The 18,875-nt window shown below is 23.5% G+C and overlaps 5 protein-coding genes across 5 annotated transcripts; 1 reads left to right on the plus strand and 4 right to left on the minus strand.

The window, feature by feature from the left end:
* Positions 1-1,485: 1,485 nt before the first annotated feature.
* OCT59_012686 (uncharacterized protein) lies at positions 1,486-4,329 on the minus strand (the record flags this gene model as incomplete). The annotated part of the gene is made up of 7 exons (XM_025318378.2): positions 1,486-1,720; positions 1,790-1,863; positions 1,926-2,101; positions 2,181-2,419; positions 2,582-2,660; positions 2,877-3,185; positions 3,315-4,329. 7 exons carry the CDS (start codon positions 4,327-4,329, stop codon positions 1,486-1,488), a joined length of 2,127 nt encoding a protein of 708 aa, XP_025176334.2.
* A 1,830-nt stretch (positions 4,330-6,159) lies between these two features.
* On the minus strand, positions 6,160-7,242 carry OCT59_012687 (uncharacterized protein; the record flags this gene model as incomplete). Its single annotated transcript, XM_066140281.1, has 8 exons — positions 6,160-6,179; positions 6,252-6,298; positions 6,498-6,529; positions 6,700-6,722; positions 6,790-6,835; positions 6,917-6,923; positions 6,977-7,003; positions 7,208-7,242. 8 exons carry the CDS (start codon positions 7,240-7,242, stop codon positions 6,160-6,162), a joined length of 237 nt encoding a protein of 78 aa, XP_066001170.1.
* Positions 7,243-7,912: 670 nt separating this feature from the next.
* OCT59_012688 (uncharacterized protein) lies at positions 7,913-9,720 on the minus strand. Its single transcript, XM_066140282.1, has one exon. The coding sequence runs from the start codon at positions 9,587-9,589 to the stop codon at positions 8,102-8,104; it is 1,488 nt and encodes a 495-aa protein (XP_066001171.1). The 5' UTR covers positions 9,590-9,720; the 3' UTR covers positions 7,913-8,101.
* Positions 9,721-13,134: 3,414 nt separating this feature from the next.
* Positions 13,135-14,604, minus strand: OCT59_012689 (uncharacterized protein; the record flags this gene model as incomplete). Its single annotated transcript, XM_066140283.1, has 1 exon — positions 13,135-14,604. The coding sequence occupies one exon, from the start codon at positions 14,602-14,604 to the stop codon at positions 13,135-13,137; it is 1,470 nt and encodes a 489-aa protein (XP_066001172.1).
* Positions 14,605-17,138: 2,534 nt separating this feature from the next.
* Positions 17,139-18,194, plus strand: OCT59_012690 (uncharacterized protein; the record flags this gene model as incomplete). Its single annotated transcript, XM_066140284.1, has 1 exon — positions 17,139-18,194. One exon carries the CDS (start codon positions 17,139-17,141, stop codon positions 18,192-18,194), a length of 1,056 nt encoding a protein of 351 aa, XP_066001173.1.
* Between the last annotated feature and the right edge of the window lie 681 nt (positions 18,195-18,875).

Raw genomic sequence — 18,875 nt, forward strand, 5'->3', positions numbered from 1 at the left:
TTTTTTATTATCTTCTTTCGCCTCATCCAAGTCATCTGAACTTAGACTATAATCTTTTGGTTTCGTTGACACTAACGGTCTTAACGGCAATCTTTTACTAAATCCTCATTTAAGTTTGTAAATTCTTCAACTATCTCTTTACTTACGGCAATATTTGATGAAGATGTTATCAGCGTGGGCACTGGCATTTGATTAATTCCATATTTGTTCAAATTTCCATAATGTATAAATGAATGAATCAGTTGATATAATATAAAATGATCTTTGAACATGTATTATGAATATTTATGGCTTTTTGAAAAAATTCAAATAGAATTTTTTTTTCTCCATGTTAAATTGGCAATTGGCAAACAAACCCTTTATTATGTTATTAATTAAAAACGTAATTCTTTATAATCAAGTGAAAAAATAATCTTCTTGAATGAAAAAATGAATCTTTTATTTTTGAAGTGTAAGAACATTTAATAAAAAAATGATCTATTCTTATCTGACCAAAGTACAGAGGAAATAACAATATTTTGAGATTATTCATTTATTTCAATCAATCATAACTCCAGTAATCGACGATCTATTAATATTCCATAATAGAACATTTACATATTATAAACCTTAAACACAACACCAAGAATTTCGAGAAAAAGCAACTTCTATTCCTAGCCGATTTTAATTGTTTCTGTTAATTAGTCATTTGATTATCCTTTAGCATAGCATTAAGTATGGTTGATATATATTTGGAATTTGAAAATTAACTGGCCTTACTCTAATCTTTATTTCTGTTTAATTTTCTTATTATTTTTAAAATAAATTAATTTATAAATATTTGTAAAAATAAAAATAATAAATAAAAAAGAATAAAAAATTTATAAAATAGTAAAGGTATTCTACTTTTCCTCATAAAAATTTTTTTTTGATTTAACTGATTCCCCTAAATCATAATAATTCTATTACTAACAAATGCAATTAATAAATATATTTTTCCAACCTCTTATTACGTTATTACGTGATATATTAAATATTTATGGTGGCTACTCAAAAAAAGATGTATATTTAAAATCAACCATGGAATTAACCTGAGATTTTTATGTTAACAATCTGTCATTATTTATGAATTCAATAAGCTTTTACTTAATTTAGAAATTATGGAGCCAATAAAGTTTTAGTTACTTTAATGTCATAGCACTGCCTTGAAGATGAATATAAAAAATTTTACATTATTTATTTTGATTTCGCACATTGGAAATGTACTATACATCATTTTGATAATTTATATTTAATAATTGAATACGTTAAGAAAAAATCAAGATTTATTTAAATTACAAACTAAGAATTTTGTGAAATATTCACTACTCTAATATTAGTGTTTAAATAATTCTAAATAAAAAAAAAAAGAATATATATATTTAATATTTGGATAAGCCATATAAAAAAGAATTATTTTTAAATTACAAACTGAATTATAAAACTAACATAATATTAATGATAAAATTATTTTGCACGTATTTCTTTCAATAATCTCTCTAATTCCTCTAATTTATCTAATTTTTCATCATGAGATTTTAATTTCTCCAATACTACCTCATTGTCAACAGGATTATGTTCAATTTGAAGTACTTTGAATAAATTTTTCCGCATCTCTATGAATTCCTTAGTATCCCATTCACCCTCTTTAATCAATCTTTTAATTTCTACTCGAGTCTTATCAACATCAGCATAATAATGTCTTGAAAAATAAATTCGAATAATTAATAAAATCATAACAAAGTTTTGTTTTAAAAGTAAAATTACATACATTACTTCAGGAAACCATGTTTGCCAACGTCTCTGATTTGGTAACAGATAAAATAACTCAATCTCAGCCAAAATCTAAAAGTTGAGATATATTAGTATATTTACAGAAATGAATAATTAATAATATTATTATTTACCTCTGCCTTCTGCATCAAATATGAGACTCTATTATTATCTTCTTCAATTGCAATATTAAGTAATCCAATTAACAAGTTCATAAGATATACAACAACTAAAAGGGAAAATAAAACAATCAATACTGCAATTGATGGATTTTCTGTATAAGGCCAATTGGATAATGCACTTGAATCACCTATTGATAAAAAGAATTGCTTAAAAATATTAGAAAATAATTATGTATATTTACATAATTATGAAAAATTTAAATATACCTATTAAAAATAAATATATAGCGAAAAGAGAAGTTCTAATATCTATAAACATGTTTGTATTTTTATCAGGAATTTGAATCATAAGTGGATTGGAATTTATATTTCCATTATTATCAATTTGACTATAACTAGGAGCTAAATTCCAAGGATTATTTGAATCATCATTATTATTTGTATTATATTGTTCAAGTGAAATTTCAGATTTTGGTGATAATAAAATATAAAATGCATGTGCAAAACTTATTATAATAATGAATAAAACTAATAAAAAAGAAAAAATCTTTTTTCCAACGCTAATAATTATTGCAAAATATACACCAAAATATTCAAATGATCTAAAAAATAACAAAAATTTTATATCCAAAAATAAGCATGAAAAAGAAAGCAATTAAATTAGATACTTATTATTGTTCTTATTATTTGTTTGAAGCCAATAAATAGAAGCATAAATTGAAAGCACATAAGCAATCCCACTGTAGTCTTAGACTCAGCGGAAATAATCAAGCATTAAAATCCTTTCATTTAAATTTATTAAGAACCCAATACATTAAACACATTACATGTTCTACATATTAATTTCTAATATAAAGAATCTAATTTTAAAATTCTAAAGAAATGTGACAATGTGACAATATACAGTATTCATATCTATTCATATCTTAAAGTTGATATCTTCTACGTATATAAAATATTCACATCTAAAACTTTTAATTACTCCATTATTTTTATACTTATTAATCAAATTTTTATAATCTTCTCCTTCATAAATATCATTAGATGTAAGTACAGAAAGTGCAGGTCGGTCTCTCCATTTTTCTAAAAATTCTTCTAAGACTTCCAAAGAAACATTAAATTCATCAAAAAATCTAATTTCTCTTAGATTAGTTGGTGCTGATCTAACTAATATTTTTAATATTTCTCCTCTATTTTCTAACATTTCTTCGTAAATTTCACGTATATAATAATTTGATGTAATTAATATTAATGATTTTAAATTTTGACAAACTTGTAATAATTTTTCAAATTCGATTAAATGATTTTTTGATGGTAAAAATGGAAGCGATAGATATTCAATCAAAGGACAATTTTCATAAATTTAATGGATAAAAGTGAGAGATACTTCACTAAAATCACCTTCACAATATATAGAATCATAAGGTTTTAACGAAATCTTTTTAAGATGCCCTCCACTATTTTCAATTATAATTGAAGCTTTATATATTGTAATAGAATCTATATTAAGTATTTCAAGATCATTATAGACTAACATTTTCAATAGACTTCCATTAATAAAATCAAATTCATTAATTTTATTAATGTTTAAAGTTTTTATTTTATAAAGTTTTGGAAGTAATCTTTGCATTATTGTAAAATCAAAATCGTCAAAACATAGGAAAGATAGTTCTAGATGATGAAGAAATCCTGCCTTTTTTTCTAATTCAAGAAAGATTTCATTATAAGAAGAATAATTAAAATAATCATCATCAAAATTATCAGTCCATTCAAAATATTTTAAATTCTTTTGAACTTCAATTAATTTAGCAATTCCAGAGTTAGACTTTGATATTTCATTAATAATGATGAGTCTTTGTATATTTTGACAAAGACTCGCTAATCCATAAAAGTATGAAGAATCAATAGATGTATCACATTTTAGTTCGCATAGTGATTCAAGACGAGTTTTAGCTTCTGGTAAATAAAATATTTGATGTTTAATTAAGTTCATATCTAAACACTTCAACTCTGGAAATTTCTTCATAAAGAGACAATAAAATTCTTGTTGTAAAAGAAATTGATTATAAGCTAAAGAGGATCCAATAGAAGTTATAGTATTCAAAGTATTTACATTAATACTTCTACAGAATGATAAATAATCAAATAAAAGTGGTTGAAATGAATTCGATTGTAATTGTATTCCTTGTCTTGTTAGGAATTCTTTAATATCATCAGATAAATATGAAGCAATGATCATAAATAAATAATTTTTATTACTATAATTTATATTATAGCACCAAGGATTTCTCCATAAAATTGGAATCACCGTTTCACACCAAATTCTATTAACCATTAGACTTGAAAAGAGAGATTTTGAATCATCTTGTAATTCTTCAAATATTAAGAAAAGAATATCTTTATTGAGTTTTGACATTTTTTATCCAAAAATAGTTTGGAATAAATCTTTTATAATTGGGATTTTTTTGAAATAACTTTAAATATAATTTTACAAAATGTTAAAATTTTTTTTTTTAAAAAAAAAATAAAATAAAATAAAATAAACAAATAAAAGGAATATCGGAACCAAATTCCGGACAAATTAAAATTGTTCTGTGCGACCATGGTACCATGCGACCATAATCAAACAGGACCCCGGATAATTATAATAAAGGTCATATGCAAAAAAAGTATATAATTTTGCATTTTTAATGGAAAGGTCATATGAAAAAACGGGTATTTTAAAAAAAAGTTACATGTCAAAATAGAGTACCGCCAAATTAGGTCACAGTAAAAAAAGTATATAATTTTAGACAAAATTTTAAGGTCACATGTGATTTTTCTAATAAAAGCGTATATTTAGGAAATATCATATGCAATGTTACATCAATTTTCAATATAAATAGCAAATGAGAAAAATACATTTTATATTAGATAAATTTATCATAATTTATCAAATTTACTTAGTTGCTTTGGCTCAAAATGATGGCACAAAAACTGGAAATTTAAAAACTAAAAGATGGCAAAATAGAACATGTTTAGAAGTATTGGAAAGATATCAAATGCCTCAGGTAAAATTCACTGGTTATTGTTTGCAAATTTATATTAATTTATAATTTATATTATAATTTATTTAGCTTTGCTAAGCATTAGCATTGCAAATGTTACTTTGGAAAATTCCACCAATCGTGGTGGTTATGCATTTGCACTTTTGGGATTAAAAATTTGACTTGTTCAATTTTTGGCTATGTATCATAAATTAACAAATTATCATTCTTATGTTGATAGTACTAGCTGTATTGATTCACTTTCTTATATTTCAGTACATGTTTATATAGAACAGATTCCAAATATTTTTGGATGTTTTCCAATGGATGAACCAAAATATGTTTTGTTTTTACATATTCCTAGTTATTTGATCATTATTATTTAGGAAATTGCGAAAATATTACTGAAAATATGGGATTTTTAATTGTAGGAAAAAAAGAAATGGCAATCTATAATTTTTTTAATTCAATTATAGATAAATTACAATTGATTATTGCTACAAAGTCGATTAAATGATGATGCTGAATAAATTTAATATGAAATATAATATTGTAAAAAAAAATATTATTAAAGTCATATGATAAAAAAGGATATTTTTAATACGTATAAAGGTCATATGATAAAAATGTATATCAAAACGGCAAAAATTATGTATATTTCATTGAATTTTTAATTAGTACTGCGGATGTGACCTCTATTATAATTATCCGGGGTCCTAATCAAACAGTCATACAATATCATGTGATGCTTGTTTATTAAACACGTGATTGTAGAAATTTATTATCGAAGATTTTATATTTTAAAATCTATACAGTGTTTATTTAAGTTTAAATCAAAATTCTTTGGTTACATCCATTATCATTATTTTTTTTTATTTATTAATCAATTTTTTTATGGAAAGTACAGGTCCTCCATTTTTCTCTAAAAATTATACTTCTAACAATTCATATTAATGTCACTATTATTGTTCAAGTTTTTATTGGTGCGGTAAATCACTCAACGGTGGAATCAAAAATTAATATGTAGAGAAATCGGTGGCAACAGATTTCCAGGTGAGTTATATTACAAGTTTTGAATATTTTTTTTTTTCGAAACTTATCTGGGATCCTGGTTTTAAATCAGAGCTGATTCTCTATAGCTGAAAATAGGAAAAAGATTAAAAACTGATTTTAATTTTAAACTTTTGAATTCATTTTTGAAACTTATCTTAAATCTGGTTCTAAGTCGAAGTTGATTTTCCTACAAAAAAAAGAAAAAAAAGATTAAAAAAATGTTTTGTTAAAGTTTCAAATTTCTTTTTTCGAAACTCACTTGGAAATATGGTGCTCACGTCAGAGCTGATTCCTGAGCTGATTTTCCTACAAAAAAGGAGAAAAAATAAAAAAAAACTTTTATAAAAAAAGTTACAATTCCTTTTTCAAAACTTGCCTGTTCTAAGCGCCTAGACTCATCTAAACCAAGATCCTATGTGTTCATACCATCTAAAAAAGGAGAAAATAAAATTTAGTAACCATTTTAAGACGGAAATAAAAGAATTTAAATAAATAATATACTCACCAAAATCTACATCCAAGAATCCAAAGAAACGCCTAAAAAAAAATATAATCAATTAGAAACTATTCATTAAAATAAAAAAAAAATTCAAGAAAAAAAGGGAGAATCTTGAAAGAATCACCTAAGAAAAAAACTGTAATGTTAAAAAACGTTTCGTTGAAAGAGTTAATTTAAAATAAAAGAAACACCACTCACCAAAATCTACGTTTATGAGATCTGGAGAATCACCTAAAAAAACTGTAACAGTTCATTAAAAGGCGCAGTAAAGAAAAAAAAAATGAAATCATACATTTACCAAAAATCCCAATATGGCAATATCCAGAGAAATCTGAAAGAACCATCTAAAAAAAAAAGAAAGAAAATGAAAGTTAGCGATTGTTCATTAAACTAATAATAAAAAAGAATTAGAAAAAAACACTTGCCAAATTTCTATATCCATATCCAAAGAGACTAGTAGAAAACTCAAATTAAGTATAAACAACACCTTAAGCTGCATGTCTAAAGAATTGCTTAAAAAAAGAATAAAAACAATAAAAATGAAATCATTAGTAAAACATTTTGCTAATAAAATAAATTAAAAAGAAAAAAAATATTTTTTTCAGAAATTACTGAGACAATACACGCCCAGGGACATGATCATCTAAAAAAAGAGAAAATTGGAAAATGTTTCACTAAAGAAATAAATTAAAAAATATATATATTTAAGCACTTACCAAAATAATACATGCTCATCCAAAAATTGAAACATTAGTAAAACGTTTCGTTACTGTAAATTAAAAAGAAGAAATTCACCCACAGAATTTAACGTGTCAAAAAATCTGAATGAACTCCTATCTCACGTATTCAAAGAATTGAAAAGTTACCTAAAAAGAGGGAAAAAAAACTGTTATTAGTAAAATTTATTGAAAAAAAATTTTTTGTTTTACTTGCCAAAATCCCATCTTTAAAACTTTCCTAGCCATTTAAAAAATAAGAAAATGAAATGTGAGAAATGTTTCATTAAGAAAAAAATATAGTTCACCAAAATTTGAAATATGAAATCCAAGTGTCCCAGGCCCGTCTAAATAAAAAGGATAAATTTGATATATGTTAACATATTTTTAGTTAGAATAAATAAATTAAAATAGTAAAAAACTTACCAAAAATGAAATCTCATAAGTCCAAAGACTAAAAAAATGAAAATGAACCACTGTGTAAACTTAAATAAGTAGTCAACCAAAATTTATATGATATAGTTTATATTTCAAGTATAAAATATATCTCCAGTTTTAAATTAAATAAATTGATGCATTAAAATGGTTCATGTGTAAAATAAAACCAAATTATATGACCATAAAGTATTTGTTATAGAAGCCATAACTGCTGTATTAAGATTATTAACAAGTAAGATATTACTTATATAAAATTCTATAATAATTGACAAAAGTATTTAAAAATAAATTTATTGAATGAGATAGATAGAAATCAATGAAACTTTTATAATAAAATCTTTTCATTTTTAACGCTAAATCACAATCACAAATCTCTATTTAATAATACTTTATTATGATTTATGTTTGAAGGATAGTTAATTTCTAAATATTGATATTATTAAAAAATATTAAAACTCATATCCTATAGTTCATATCTTCTACATTCACGTAAGATTCATATCTAAAACTTCTAATTACTCCATTATCTTTATATTTATTAATCAAATTTTTATAATCTTCTCCTTCATAAATAGAATTAGATGTAAGTATAGAAAGTGCAGGACGACCTTTCCATTTTTCAAAGAATTCTCCCAAGACTTCCAAAGAAACATTAAATTCATCAAAAAATCTAATTTCTCTTAGATTAGTTGGTGCTGATTTAATCAATATTTTTAATATTTCTTCTCTATTTTCTAAAATTTTTTCGTCAGTTCTTTGCATATAAAAATTTGATGTAATTAATAATAATGATTTCAAATTTTGACAAACTTGTAATAATTTTTCAAATTCGATGAAATGATTTTTTGATGGTAAAAATGCAAGTGATAGATATTCAATCAAAGGACACTTTTCATAAATTCTACGGATAAAATTGAGAGAATTTTCACTAAAATTATCTTCATAATATACAGAATCATAAGGTTTTAACGAAATCTTCTTAAGATGACCTCCACTATTTTCAATTATAATTGAAGCTTCATTTATTGTAATATAATCTATATTAAGGATTTCAAGATCATTATAGACTAATGTCTTCAATAGACTTTCATCAATAAAATCAAATTCATTAATTTTTAAAGTTTTTATTTTATGAAGTTTTGGAAGTAATCCTTGCATTATTGTAAAATCAAAACCTTCAAAACATAGGAAAAATAGTTCTAGATGATTAAGAAATCCTGCCTTTTTCTCTAATTCAAGAAAGATTTCTTTATAAGGAGAATAATTAAAAAAATCATCATAAAAATTATCAGTCCACTCAAAATATTTTAAATTCTTTTGAACTTCAATTAATTTAGCAATTCCAGAGTTAGTCTTTGATATTACATTAACAATGATGAGTCTTTGTATATTTTGACAAATACTCACTAATCCATAAAAGTATGAAGAATCAATAGATGTATCACACTTTAGTTCGCATAGTGATTCAAGACGAGTTTTAGCTTCTGGAAAATATAATATTTGGTGCTTAATTGATCTCATGTCAAAATACTTCAACTCTGGAAATTTCTTCATAAAGAGACAATAAAATTCTTGTTGTAAAAGAAATTGATTATAAGCTAAGGAGGATCCAATAGAAATTACAATATTCAAAGTATTTACGTTAATACTTCTACAGAATGATAAATAATCAAATAAAAGTGGTTGAAATAAAACTGGTTGTAATTGTATTCCTTGTCTTGTTAGGAATTCTTTAATATCATCAGATAAATATGAAGCAATTATCATAAATAAATAATTTTTATTAATATAATTTATCCCATAGCACCAAGGATCCCTCCATAAAATTGGAATCACCGTTTCACACCAAATTCTATTGACCATTAGACTTGAAAAGAGAGATTTTGAATCGTCCTGTAATTCTTCAAATATTAAGAAAAGAATATCTTTATTGAGCTTTGACATTCTTTTATCCAAAAATAATGAAAAATGGTTTAGAATAAATCTTTTATAATTGAAATTATTTTAAGGTAAATTTAAATAAAATTTTATAAAATGTTAAAATTATTTTTTTTAAAAAAAAAAAATAATAATAAGAGAACAAATAAGTAAAATAAAAGAAATAAATACCGGAACCAAATATTCCGGACAAATTAAATTGTTCTGTGCGACTGTGGTACCATGCGACCATAATGACGATCAAAAAAATCAAACATTACGTCAAATAACAGGGGACCTCACAATCCCATGTAATAAACTTTAATTTTAGAATCCTAGTTTGAAATTTTCTTTAAATGTAATATAAGAATATCGTAATTTAATCTTAACGTAATGACATAATAGTTCAACTTAATTTTGTAACTAACCTTCAATTAACTTTGATGTTTCTTTGAAATATTGCATTTATTTGTCTTGTATTCACTTGAAAAGTTATAAGTCTTTCTCCTAAATAATATACGTAAATTCTGGAGATTAAACTTATTGTGTATATAATATTAAAAATTAGACATTATAATTCTTATTCTATCCAAATGATTAAGTGCCGACTGAACTCAGGTGATACGATGACGTATTCATACAAGCTTGGATTAATATATACTAATATGCTGCTCTATAAAATGGCCTTTTCCTTTTTCTGTTACAGTTAAAATTTTACTACAACTTATGGAGGATGGAGACAAATAATGAACAATAAAAAAATATTAGCAAAAAAAGTCTTTTTTTTTGTTAGCGTTTTTCAACGAAATGTATAATAATAATTGAAAAAACCATTAAAAAATATTTATTTTGCTGGTTTGAACCGAAAAAATAAAAAATAATCATAAAGATAGGCATTAAGCTAAAAAACCAAAAATAAAAAATTAAAAAATTAAAAAATTTTTTTGGCTTAAAAAAAGATATTACAAATTATATTTAATTCAAATAAAAATTTATTCGATCTGATCCAAACCGAAAAGGTGAAAAAGCTAAAAAAAAAAAAATTTTATTATAAATAAAAAATGGAAGCTCATCATGACACTGCAGCGTCAATCCAAACCTGAAGGGGAAAAGAACAAAAATAAAAAAGGAAAAAATAAAAAAATATATACTAAAAATCCGGTGAATGGAAAAAGGAAGAAAAAAAAAATTTTTTTAAAAAATCTGGGTTTAAGAAAAAAAAATTTAGTTTGGATTAACTGTTATCTCGGTTTAACCGTGAAATAACCAAAAAAAAAAATTCAGTTTTAATAAGAAAAAATAAATAAATTCGATTCGACCTCGACAGTCAATCAAACTATTCTAAGATCAGGCGCAGACATATTCCGAGTTTCAATTTTTAATTATATAGATACTCAGTCATTGCTTTATAGGTAAGTTCTTTTCTTTTATAAAATGTGTATGATTTCTGTATTACATAATCAAATGTTAAAAAGCTGTTTATAATGACAAATTATATCTTTTACATATACGGATATAATTTGTCATTATAAACAGCTTTTTAACATTTATTCAAAACAACATCAAAGTTAAAAGTTTTGTATCAAAAGTTAAGTTGAATTATTAACTGAGTTAAAACAAAATTTTAATTCTTATATTATATTTAACCATTATTTTGCGAAAATTTAATTAGGAATTTTATATTTTAACTCTTACTTTAGTATCTGTTATTAGATATATTGATTAGTTAAATTTTTTTCCATATTTTAAAAAATCAAAATCGGAAATGTCATGGTCTTCCTGAACCAAAAAATTCCGATGATTATTACAAACAAAATGATAATATTATAAGCATGAAATTTTCAGGTAAATTGCTTTAATTAATAAGTTTGTTATTATATGAATCAATTATTAAAGATGATAATTAATTTTTTTTTATTAAATAGAATCATTACAAATTGATGTTTCTCAATTGAATATTATTAGTCAATAATTAAAATGTAAATTTTAATTTACAAGATTAATGGATTAATAAGATTTTTTGCTAATGATTAAATGTTATTTTGTTTGTTTTCTTTAGGTCCAAATAACGAATTTAAAATTATACAAAAAGGAAAAGTTTTGACAAAAGTCACATCAAATTTTAGTTGATATTACCAGTATTATAGTATATATAGACATATAGTATAATATTTTACTATAAACATTTTTTATTTTCAATTTATGTATCACCATATTACTAAATTATACAATTTTATAAGTCTGTCTTACAAATAAAGCAGTAACAATTTAACAGGGTTTTTAAAGTATTTTGTGCATATAATTCTTAGGCTTAAACCCTCTGTATTTTTTTTCCAAACAAAATTCTTTTACTAACGTTCCAGGACCTAACATTATTTTTCATCCAAACCTATTCATTAATCTGGCTAAGATATGCAATTTTAGTTACATGCTCCTAAACTCAAAATTTTAATGCTGTTTTTTCTTTATCTTTTAATAAAATAATCTTAGCGAATTAGCATTATATCAGTAAAAATCAAATGATACAAATTGCAGCCAAAAAAATTTTTAATATCAACCGGTAAGTAACCTATTTTTAACTGGGTAGATTTTTTGGATATTTTTAACTCTAAGTTTAGACTAATACATGACAGGTCTAACTTAATTAAATTCTATTTAAGTGACAAGTCCTTTTTCTGCTTTTGAAAATACGCGAGAAGGGTAGTTAATAATTAATATCATATATGATTTCTACAAAATTGAAGAAAACCAGCCAATTAAACAGCTCTAAGAAATTGCAGCTGTAATAATAATAAAATTTGCATCTGCAAATTAATTATATATTTATTTTCATATACGTACAGTACATAATCGTTTTAGAATTATTAATTCATTAGTATGAGTACGTCATTGTTAAATTTTTTTACATAACATACGCTTGATGCCACTTACAAATTTTTTTAAGGTTAAGTCAAATTTACATTGTAGTTTTGGAAGATGTTAAGTATTATGACAAGATGTGATGATCTAAACGTTAAAATATTTGACTCGTATAAAGTACATGGTATCATTCTCCATTTTTTATGATTTTTATGATGAACTTTAACTTCTAAAAAAAAAAAGGAATAATAATGCGGCGACTGGTATCTTTACTCGTATAAAATCACCAAAAATTTACAGGTTGCTTTAAAGCAAATTGAATTTATTTATTTTATTAATCACTTATCATTAATATGATCTTAGAATACAGTATGCCTAATAAATTAGATTTGAGTCAATAGATTGATTTATTAAAAATTCACTGCGTAAAATAAAACCAAAATCATATAATAAAATTGTGAAACTGTATTAAAATTATTAAATAAAATTATATATATTACATGTATAAAAAAATTGGATAAATAAAAGCCATGGAAGTCTTTATTACAGTCATAGTAATAAAACTCTCGTAGGTAAAGTCTTCAATTTATTAATGTTAAATCATAATTACAGACATTTTCTATTAAATAATACATTATGTACTAGTATATACTATATTGTGTTAAAAATATTTAAAATTTAAATTTGGTGATATTTATGACAACATATAGTACTCATATAATAAAGTTCATATTTTCTATATTCATTATAGAAGGTTCATATCTAAAGGTTTTAATTACTCCATTATTTTTATATTTATTAATCAGATTTTTATAATTATAATTTTCATAAATAAGATTAGATGTAAGTATAGAAAGTGCAGGCCGGCCTCTCCATTTTTCTAAGAAATTTTCCAAAACATCCAAGGAGAATTTAAAATCATTAAAAAATCTAAGTTCTCTTAAATTATTCGGTGCTGATCTAATTAATACTTTTAATAATTCTTCTCCATTTTTTGAAATTATTTCTTCAGTTCCATGTCTATAAATATTTGGTGAAATTAATAATAATGACTTTAAATTTTGACAAACTTTTAATAATTTTTCAAATTCTACGAAATGATCATTTGAAGGTGAAAATGCAAGTGATAGATATTCAATCGAAGGACAATTTTCATAAATTTTACGAATGAAAATGAGTGAATCTTCATCAAAATCACCTCCACATTTTAAAAAATCACAAGGTTTTAATGAAACCCTTTTAAGATGACCTCCACTATTATCAATTATGATAGAAGCTTCATTTATTGTAATATAATCTATATTAAGAATTTCAAGATCATTATAAGCTAACCTTTTCAATAGATTTTCATTAATAAAACTAAATTCATTAATTATTAAAGATTTAATTTTATGAAGTTTTGGTAATAACCTTTGAATTATTGTATAATCAAAATGGTTGAAATATTGAAAAAATAATTTTAAATGATTGAGATGATCTGCCTTTTTTTCTAATTCAAGAAAAATTTCTTTACAAGGATTTACTCTAAAATGATCTTCAGTCCATTCAAAATATTTTAAATTCTTCTGAACTTCAATTAATTTAGCAATTCCATAATTGGACTCTGAACTTAAATTAACAATTTCGATTTTCTGTATATATTGACAAATATTTGCTAATTCATAAAAGTATGATGAATTTATTGATGTGTCACATTTTAATTCACAGAGTGATTCAAAACAAAGTCTGAATTCTGGAAGATGAAATATTGTATGTTTAACTGATCTCAAATCCAAATATCTAAATCTCAAACATTTCCTCATAAAAAGATTGTAAAATTCTTGTTGTAAAAGAAATTGATTATATTCTGAAGATGATCCAATAGAAATCATAGACTTCATAATATTTACATTAATACTTCTACAGAAAGATAAATAATCAAACAAAAGTGATTGACATGAAACTGATGGTAATTGTTTCATTAGGGATTCTTTTATATCATCGGTTAAATAGGAAGAAATAATCGCAAATAAATAATTTTTTTTACTATAATCAATATTATAACGCCAAGGATTCCTCCATAAAATTGGAATAACAGTTTCACACCAAAGTTTATTTACAATTAAACATGAAAAAAGGGATTTCGAATCATCTTGTAATTCTTCAAATATTAAGAAAAGAATATCTTTATTGAGTTTAGACATTATTAAATAATAAATAAATTACGAAATAATGTTTAAAGATCTTTTATAATTATGATATTTTTTTAAAAAAATAATTTTTTCACAATACCGGGTATTTAAATATTTAATTGTGGAGGATTTTCCGGAATTTCGGAATTAAAAATTGACCAAATTAATTTAAGGCGGAGTATTAATTACGTGATAATCGTAATATATGTGTCATTGTTTAAGGCTTGGTGTTTTTTTTCGGTTAGTGATTATCTATTTGTGTTTTTGTGATCCTTATTTATTAATTCTGTACGACCATAATGAGCATAGCGGACATCCCTATTTTATCACAATTTTGTCGATCATTTGTCGATCATTTATTTGATCTTATCACATTATATAAATACCGTTATTTATCGACCGGAAAAATTTTCTTAATATATGGCAAAAAAATTAAATTAAATAATTTACTCTTGTATTTCCAAGATCTATACAAAAAAAATTGGTTCTTTTATTAAAATTTCATTAATAACAATTAATTGGCTAAATTCTCTATAAACAAAAAACCTGTACTATAGGCCAAACCCTGTTTTATTTTTTTTTATAAATTATATATTATAAAAGGATTGTTTGTGCAAAGTTTTAAGTTTGCATATTCGGATCTGGTTGTCCGGTGATCGGCCGAAATTTCAAATTATCACATATTAATAATAGTATAATATACAAAAATTATTAAAATTATGTAATTAAGTTGTGTAACAATTAAGGTGCCACACTTATGATTTATTTTGTTTAGGAATTTTACTTTGCTAAATATATATACTTTTTTAATTGTTTTTTTAATAATAAGAAAAATGTGATCGGCAAATGATTGGCAAAGTGGATATATAAAGCATGTCCGCTATGCAATGATGATCAAATTAAGTTTCGCAGCAACAAAGTATAGTTACGCCAAAACTTTGTGCATCTTAGTTTTTATGGCCATAAAAAGAATTTTGGTTTTGTTAATTATTATTATTAGTATTAATAGAATTAGTTCCCGTATTAGTCTCAATCACTGAGCGATATCTTCATAAATATTAATTTATAGTTTCGTAATTTTAAAATTGATAGGTCAAGATTACAGTAGGTTCATAATTTTTATTACTAGGTTGTACTACAGCCATCAGCTATTTTAAAAAAAAATATCACGTAATCTTTTATTAATAATAGAATTATTTTTAACTATGATTAAGCAAAGGAGATAATAAAATTTACTAGCGAATAAATCACTAACGTTGACCAGAATTAACACGCTCTTTTTAACTAACATAATTTTTTCGTACAATGACTTTATTTAGTGATATATATTAATAACAAAAAAGTAATTAAACATCAAAAAGGAAATTTTTGAACAGATAACCTGGGATGGAAAACTACATTGGAAAATTGTATTATGGAAATACAAATTGGATTTATGGATGCTGACATTTTTTTGGCGAGCCATTTTTTTTTATGTAAACATTTTGGTTAAACAAAAAAATGGAAGGTAGTAATTCCTATTCTTTTATTTTTTGAGTCCCCAAAGAATCAATAAAAAGTTTTGGACTTTTGGTCAAACATTTTGAAAAGTACATCGGGAAATAAACCTAATGATTATAAATATTGTGAATATTTATTCAATCAATTAATTGCAGCTACTGAAAATACAATTTAGATATAAACTAATAGAAATTTTAAATGGGCCAAAAGTGTTGAAAAAATTATGGAAATTAAGTTATATCAACGTTTACAAAAATCGGAAAGGTAATACGAGATATAACTATTAACTAATTAATAAAATAAGGATTATTCTGAAATTTAAAAAATTCAATACATTTTTATTTGAGAAAATTCTATGAAGGAATGAGACATATTGACACACTCAAGAAACTTTTCAAGATTTTTTATAATTTTTTTCGGTACATTATCACGTGATATAGCACGTGTAACACAGTGCTTTTTTTCCAGGGTAGTTGTACTAGTTGTACTCCTTGTAATAAATTAGCCACACGATTGGATAATTACTGTCATATGATCAAGTTCATATTATCATGAATTTTCCTACAATTAAATAATTTCAATATTGCACAAAAAAATACCAAATTGGAATATTTTTCAAGTATTTTATTTTTATAAAAAGACCAATCAATAAAGTTATTTTTTACTTAATATTTGAAGAATTACAAGATCCCTCGCTCGATTCTTTCGTAAGTAAACTTTGGTGTGAAACTGTAATTCCAATTCTATGGAAGAACCCATGGCGTTACAATATTAATTATAAAAATAAAAGTTATTTATTTGCAATTATTATTTTCTATTTATCTAATGATATTAAAGAATTTTTAATAAGTCAAAGAATTCAATTATCTACAATTTCATTCAAATCACTTTTATTTGATTATTTATCATTTTGTAAAAGTATTAAAATAAATATTATAAATTTTATAATTTCTAATGGATCACCTTTAACTTATAATAAATTTCTTTTACAACAAGAATTTTATAATCTTTTTATGAATAAATGTTCAGAATTAAAATATTTGGATATGAAATCAATTGAACATCAAATATTTTATTTTCCAAAAGCTAATAGTACATACTTTGAATCATTAATTGAATTAGAATGTGATACATCTATTGATCCTTCATACTTTTATGGATTAGCACGTTATTGTCAATATATACAAAGAATTATAATTATTAATATAAAATCAAAATCAAATTATGGAATTGCTAAATTAATTGAAATTCAAAAGAATTTAAAATATTTTGAATGGATTGATAGATTTGATGATGATTATTTTAATCATTATACAGAATGTCCTTATACAGAAATCTTTCTTGAATTAGAAAAAAAAGCGGATACTCTTAATCATTTTAAATTATTTTTTTGGGATGATGATTCTACAATACACACATTTCCAAGAAAGTTACTTCCAAAACTTTATAAATTAAAAACCTTAGTAATTAATGAATTTAGTTTTGTTAATGAAGATTTATTGAAAGTATTAATTTATAATGATCCTGAAATTCTTAATATAAATTATATTACATTGGAAGAAGCTTCTAAAATAATTGAAAATAGTGGAGGACATCTCAAACAAATTTTATTAAAACCTGTTGATTATTATGAAGATTATTTTGATTTTGATGAAAAGTCTATCAATTTTATTCGTAAAGTTTATAAATATAGTCCTTCAGTTGAATATCTATCACTTAAATTTCTACCATATAATGATCATTTAATTGAATTTGAAAGATTATTAAACATTTGTAAAAATTTGAAATCATTATTATTGGTTATAAAAAATAGTAAAAGTAGTAGTTATGGAGAAGATTTATTAAAAGTATTGATTAAAGCAGCACCAATTAATTTAAGAGAAATTAGATTTTTTAATGATTTAAAATTTTCTTTGGAAGCCTTGGAAGAATTCTTAGAAAAATGGAGAGGTCGACCTGCAATTTCTATACTTACAACTGATTATATTTATGAAAATGAAAATTATAAAATATTGATTGATAAATATAAAAATGATGGAGTAATTAAAGATTTTAGAGTTGAAACTATAATGAATGTAGAAAATATGGATTTTAAGATTTGAAATTTATAAGATATCTTAAATTATTACAGTTTTAGTTTATCAAGAAATACGCCTAGTAAGTTGTAATATGGCGAGCAACATTATAACAAACATATTTTTGCGTCTGGGACATTGAATTAAGTTTATCGAAATCTAAGTTTATTTGTTTAATTAAAGTATATGTAGTTAAGTTTCTGTAGGTAGTAATTATGATGAATGGTAGTATGACTAATAAAACTCTAAGTAGAACGGATTCTTGGTTTTTTTCTTCTTACATGTACTCTTATAACAAAGATTTATTTGAAGTGTATCCAAAATTTTTTCAAATTTTGAAATAACCCTTCTTCAATTAAGTCCAAAATTAGTTAACTACAAGTTTTATACGATATCTAGATATCTAAAGATGATATCAAGGTATCACAATTGTACATTTGTACCAATAAGTTTAATTCGCTAAAAGGTCATCCAACTTTCTAAAGTTCCAAGATTCCAAGATTAATTTAATTAATATTTTATTTATAGTATAATTAAAAGACTTAAAGTATAAATATAAATACAGCTAATATTTTTAACCCGTTAAGTGAAAAAAAATTTTTAAATAAATAAACAACTATACAGATAAGTGAATTAGCATTACCGAATTACCGGTTATATAAATTAGTAAGATACAACTGTCAATGTAATATTCTTTCATTTAATACT

The sequence above is a fragment of the Rhizophagus irregularis genome, chromosome 20 (genome assembly GCF_026210795.1).
Source record: "Rhizophagus irregularis chromosome 20, complete sequence".
NCBI classification, from domain to species: Eukaryota; Fungi; Glomeromycota; class Glomeromycetes; order Glomerales; family Glomeraceae; genus Rhizophagus; species Rhizophagus irregularis.

Bases quoted from the DNA above. Each gene is read 5' to 3' on its own strand.
- OCT59_012688 (XM_066140282.1), bottom strand. From the start codon at position 9,589: ATGTCAAAGCTCAATAAAGATATTCTTTTCTTAATATTTGAAGAATTA.